Source organism: Pinus tabuliformis, chromosome 1_1, assembly GCF_031772625.1.
Source record: "Pinus tabuliformis cultivar Carrire ecotype Pingquan chromosome 1_1, CPIR1, whole genome shotgun sequence".
Taxonomy (NCBI): domain Eukaryota; kingdom Viridiplantae; phylum Streptophyta; class Pinopsida; order Pinales; family Pinaceae; genus Pinus; species Pinus tabuliformis.
Window position 1 is genome coordinate 214,474,163 of NC_142297.1, and position 5,811 is coordinate 214,479,973.

Genomic DNA, 5,811 nt, shown 5'->3' on the forward strand with positions numbered 1-5,811 from the left:
TTCCGACATTCTCTGCTGTTCCATACTGGGATTAGCTGGTGGATGATTCTGTCTGTCAGACAAAGTTTTTAGAATTCTTTCTTGCTCCATAGTTAGCCGTGCGTTATCTTCGCATAACTGGGCCATTTCATTTTTCAGTTCCTGCACTGTCTCCAAGATAGCCTGATTTGTATTACGGGCCTCCTCCCCGAGCTGCACCCATAACTCAAGATTACCCTCAAGGCCAGGTATAGGTCCCTGCTCCATTGCATACCTGCGTGATGCACTGTCCCCTCTTCTCATATTGTTTGTCGTCTGGTTTCCTGTCTTTCACATAAAATAAAATAAATCCTCTTTTTTTTCATTTTGAATTTGCTCAAACAGGGACAAAAATAAATTGTATGGGTTGTTTGCTGTCTTTAGTTTGCAATTGCAACTTTCAATTTCGACTTCAATTTCAATTTCAACTTCAATTTCAATTTCAACTTCAATTTCAGTTCCCATAGGCCTCAGTTTTGTAACTGGGCTCTAATACCATTTGTCAAATACCTTGCCAATTAATCTACAACTTAATCAAATTTTTCTGTACATTTACACGTAAGCTACCAGCTCGCATGGTTCTATATGTAGCTACTGATACCGGTTTTATGACTCCTACACGTGGCATTCACAAAACAAAGGTTCATAATGGAATTCTCTAGATAACCTTAGTCTTATTTGGAAGTATCTGATGGAGGATAGAATAATGTCTGCGGATATAAATTCCGCCTACTATTTCTGGTCCACTTGGCCAATGGCATTCATGAAGACTGACTTGATCACGTGATGGAGGCTCCTCTGCCTTCGCGCCCTCGGGTCTCTCCCCGCATCGACGATGGAGATGGGGAATTTCCCATCCGAGGGTGAGGCTAACTCGAGGCAAATCAATTGGGTTTATTGCTTCAACATGACTTTTCACAAAACATTTGGATCAGCTCAGCATTACTCCATTTCCTCCACAGCCTTGAGCAGGCTCAAATTCCAGGCGGGAGGGCTACGTTCTGGTACCTAACCGCGCTACCAGGTCGGCTTGAAGCTATTTCCTTCCATGGCAGAGGTCCTTGGTGAGTGTTTTCCACATGGGTTTCTGTCTAAAAATTATCGTTTTCTTTTTTTTTTAATTCTAGCTCAGGGTTATGGTCTCTAACATACCGCAGGTTTGCGTTACTATCAGTAGGTGTGGATTCTGATTCTTATTTCCCATGAAACAAACATTGGCGCGGATGTGGCCATCTTCACGTCAGACAGGTATGCTCCATACACCTTCTGCATCCTCTTGTTATAAACTTCAGCAAGTCACAAGGGTTCTTCTGCATAAGTAGGGCCGCTTATTGCCTTTGTCGGCTAGAGAGGCCCTCTGTCTCATTCCTTACAGTTTGTTTCCTTTTTCACGTAATGGCAGAGTACTTACAGGATTCAAAACCTGACGAACCAGTCCGGCTCACACAGGGTTATGAATCCCTCCTTCGAGAGGGTTATATCTTTAAATTGTAGGCTGTATTTTGGACGAGCCCTCGAGCTCTGGTACATTATTGTTTATGTAATGACTGTTCTGTTAAATAATTTTACTGGGGTTCTTACCCTGGAGAATACTTTGATTCTTGAGTTTATGGCTATTCATGCTCCATGTATAAACCAATTTTCCTTTTTATTCTCCATCTACTAGTTGCATTCAGTCAGTTTAATGGGTAGTTGCCTACCTGGTGTTTACGAACCTCTGGCTTAATGTAAGCTATGGAATTTTATTGATCATATTGTTGTAGTAGTGTAATTTTTCATTGATAATATGACGTATATTGCCGTTCCATGCTCCTCTGTTGCTAGCGGGGTTCTGTTTTTCATAATGAACAATGTTCTATTTTCATATTGTAAAATGTTTTGTATAACATGCATCGCACGATAGCAAGGGTTTTTGTTTCCACCCTAGTTTAATTTTATTACGAGACATAAAATGATATACGACCCCTGTATGCCACAATCTGAGTATATCCTACAGGGTTATTCCTTAAATTCACCACAGTTATGCATTTACGCTGAGATGATCAAATTTGTATGGGCTAAACTCTAGAGAATTTGCTTACGGTCTTTCTTTATGTACATGGGTGATTTTACTTGAATCATTATCTTACTGTCCTCCCGAATGAGTTTTGCATGTGTAAAATGGGTCACTGACCTTGACTGTATAGTCTACATCTCCCCACAGTTGCGGCTATGCCGTTCGGTAATTTTTTGGTTATATGCACACCGTTGCCCGCATTGTTCAGGGTTCTAAACTGTTCATTATATTTTCTACACGTTGTTTTGGTGTTTGTGTAATATCATATTTAAAGAACGAGTTCCATTTATCCCCTTTTAAATAAACGTTATTTCTTTTTCCTCTTTATTGCAAGAGCAGTTTTATAGGCTCAGAACCCATGAATTTATGGTTCTGGTTTGTTGTGTTTCTACCTACAGCAATTTCTAAGAGAGAATATCCCCGTAGACCAATTCTCGCAAATATATCTCAGAACATTTTTTTTTAAAAGAAACAAGTTTCAGATTTATCACATGAAATAAACACTATCATTAATATAAATTCCCTGGAAGAACAACCATTTTCTCTCTCAGCTTCCACTCTGTTTCCTATAAGCAAGCTTCTAACACTCCCTTTCCACAATGCACAGATGAAATAATTAAGCCAAGAAGGTGGAAACAGAATTAACGTCATACAGACTTCCAGTATAATCCTAATACATAGTTTCTTACATACCTGGAGTCTTCTGGTTGATATGTTGCTTCTGACAGTCACCCTGAGTCAGGGACTGCTGTCCTTTCCTGGCTTCTTCTGGCTGATAAGTTGCTTCTGACAATCACCCGAGTCAGGGTCTGTTGTCCTTTCCTGGAGTCTTCTCGCTGATAAGTTGCTTCTGACAGTCACCCGAGTCAGGGTTTGCTGTCCTCGATCCACCCAACCTTGAGATTCGTTCTTTAGGACCCGAATCTCCCTCCTTGCTTCTTGCTAGACCGCAGTCTTTTGCAAGTGCTCATTAGCGAGTGGGGCTATCTGGTCATCACCAGACTTAGCCACCTTCTTCCTTCTTTTTCTCTTTCTCTCTGCCTGTCTCTACCACGCAGACCCACCTCCTTTTCCCCCTTTTCCTCATGAACACTTCCCAGTTAGGGGAGGTGGTTAGGGTTGCAATTCACTGCAACTATTTTTCCTCCAACTTCCCTCTTAGAAGTTGACAACACTTTTTTTTACAAGAAAACATTTTCTTATCATATTAAAGAAAAATAATAATACCATTAAATTCCAAAACAATTTAATAATGTCATATACAGTTTTTTTTTAACCACAGTAAAGTAAAATATTTACATTTTCTTGGGGCATTACACCCATAAGTTTATTATTAAGTTTTGTATCTATTTTTTTTAATAATTAAATACTACATATTTGTAATATTAATGAAATTGTTAATTTGTTAATAATGTCTTATTTAAAATCTTTATTATTATGTTATTCGAATAGTAAAACTATATTTTTATGTTTTAACACTATTTTCTCCTTGGTAAGGAAACATGTTAACCACCCAAGATGTAGAGGGCATTTGATAAGAGTGAAAGCATTCCCCATTAAAGACCATCGTACCACGAGACAAGGGTGTGGTTTTCCTTGAATAAGGACTAGTTTAACAACTAAGTTATGGTAGGTTTCTCCACTATTGTAAAAGTAAAACTATATTTATTTGTATATAACATTTACAAATTAGATAATATGTTAAATAATAAATTAAATTGAAAATAAATTAAATATACATTAATTAAAAATAAATATTATATAATATTAAAATTAATTTTATGTGTTTTTAATATTAATGAGATTATTATTTTTTATTTACAGATTTTTGAAAGTATATTAAAAAATTCTATATAAATAAAAATATTAGAATAAATCACTTAATTACGCCGTAAGGCGTTTCCTTCTGAAATGAACACCCCCAAATTGCCACTTGGCACAAGTCTGTACCATCCGATCAAATGTTAGACGATTCAAGCGTAATGTGCCGTCAGATTAATATATTTTTAACACAGTTTCACAATTTTAACAATTTCAATACCGTTTCAGTTTCAGTTTCAATACCGTTTCGGTTTCATCATGCATGTTACAGGGTTTTTGGATTTGATGGTTTGAAGAAAGAGGAAAGGCCCCCAGAAACCTGAGCAGTAAGAAGGGTTCGTCAAACCTTCACTAGGTTTTTTCGGAGGCAGAGCACCTGGGGAAGAGCTGAATGAGCGACAAAAGAAATTTTCAGAAGCCTCCCATATTGTAGGGCCTCTTATTTCTGTTAAATTATTACTAGTTTTCCCAGTATGATCCCTGAGGTTATCTTTTGGAGCTTATTTTACTTTTAGATTCTGCGATGAATGAATTGCGTATTAGTTGCCTATCTTGTATTTCTTTAAGAGAGCAATATATTTGATCTGTGATTTCCGTATCTTCTGGATAAGAGTACATGGTTCGAGGAACATCCCAGCCATGATAAACCTAATAGAGGCCTCCAGAGGGGTTGGAAAATATGCCCTGCACCTCTACATTATGCACCTAGTGTAGTTGTCCGAAAGGTCTTCTACCATCATGATGGTTCACAAGGCAAGGAAAAATGGTCTCTCGTTTTGGAACCACAACCGATCAGAAGAAGACCAGATTGTGGCTGCATTCGAGGCGTATGGACAATTGAGCAAAGTGGCGATTAGACCCATGATAGCAATCTCTCAATTTCAGGACATGCATAATGATATCTGCAAAATTGTGGACCAGAAACGGGCCGCCATGATCGTCCTCCCTTTCCACAAATACTAGCACGTTGATGGTGTCCTGGAGTCTGTGAACCTAGGATTCCGGACGGTGAACAAGAAGATATTGAAGAACTCACCCTGCTCAGTCGGCGTCCTAGTGGATAAGGGCCTCAGGGATCAGTCCCAGTTGGCCCCTTCCAATGTAAACCATAACATTGCAGTTCTCTTCTTTAGAGGTCCAGATGATCGTGAGGCTCTGGTGTTTGGAAGAAGAATGACAGGGCATCCAGGCATTGCACTCACAGTCATAAGGTTCCTGCCTGGAACATAATTCAATGACACTCTCGTCAACCTTACTCCTCTGCCCGCCCATGAGCATGAGACACAACAACAGTAGAAATTTTCCACTGCAAAAATGAATAGAGAGCATGAGAGTATTCTGGATGAAGATGCCTTAGTACTTATCACGAAGAAAACTCACTCATCTGATGGTAGTGATGCAAGGAAAACCATTGTGTATGAAGAGCAGGTGATCAGCAAAATGGTGCATTCAATTATGGCAATTGCAAAGAACAACAAGTACCACCTGTTTTTGGTGGGAAGGGGGCATTTTCCATCCCTGGTAGCGGCAGACTTGGCAGATCAAACTGTGGACTGTCTAGAACTAGGTTCAATTGGGGATTTGTTGGCCTCACCAACTGTTCCAATTAGTGCATCAATATTAGTGATTCAGCAACATGATGATATTCATACTGATGAAGTGTCCTTCTCAAAAAACGTTGACTCGACAAGCGCTATCAGCATTTAATCTGCCTGAGTCTCCTCACATGACAAGGTATGATCGCTTAGGCTTGATAACTTTCACTTTTGTTTATCTTCCTTACTATTTCCATATAGGTAACAATGTCTCGAAAAATACTCTTGACTTTATTATTTTCAATTAGTCTTTTACAATATCTTGGTGGATCCACCTCTAAGATAGCGTCTTAAAAAGTTTCACGTACTTCCTCTCTAACC

General features: G+C 38.9%; 1 protein-coding gene across 1 annotated transcript; it reads left to right on the top strand.

Annotated features, from left to right (window-relative positions):
* Nucleotides 1–1,413: 1,413 nt before the first annotated feature.
* Nucleotides 1,414–5,602, top strand: LOC149212306 (cation/H(+) antiporter 20-like). Its single transcript, XM_089388627.1, has 3 exons — nt 1,414–1,492; nt 4,893–5,106; nt 5,218–5,602. The coding sequence occupies exons 1-3, from the start codon at nt 1,414–1,416 to the stop codon at nt 5,600–5,602; spliced, it is 678 nt and encodes a 225-aa protein (XP_089244753.1).
* Nucleotides 5,603–5,811: the final 209 nt, after the last annotated feature.

Bases quoted from the DNA above. Each gene is read 5' to 3' on its own strand.
- LOC149212306 (XM_089388627.1), top strand. From the start codon at position 1,414: ATGGCAGAGTACTTACAGGATTCAAAACCTGACGAACCAGTCCGGCTC. The intron at 1,493-4,892 runs GTTATATCTTTA...CTGTGAACCTAG, and splicing joins TGAATCCCTCCTTCGAGAGG to GATTCCGGACGGTGAACAAG. The intron at 5,107-5,217 runs GTTCCTGCCTGG...AAAAATGAATAG, and splicing joins ATTGCACTCACAGTCATAAG to AGAGCATGAGAGTATTCTGG.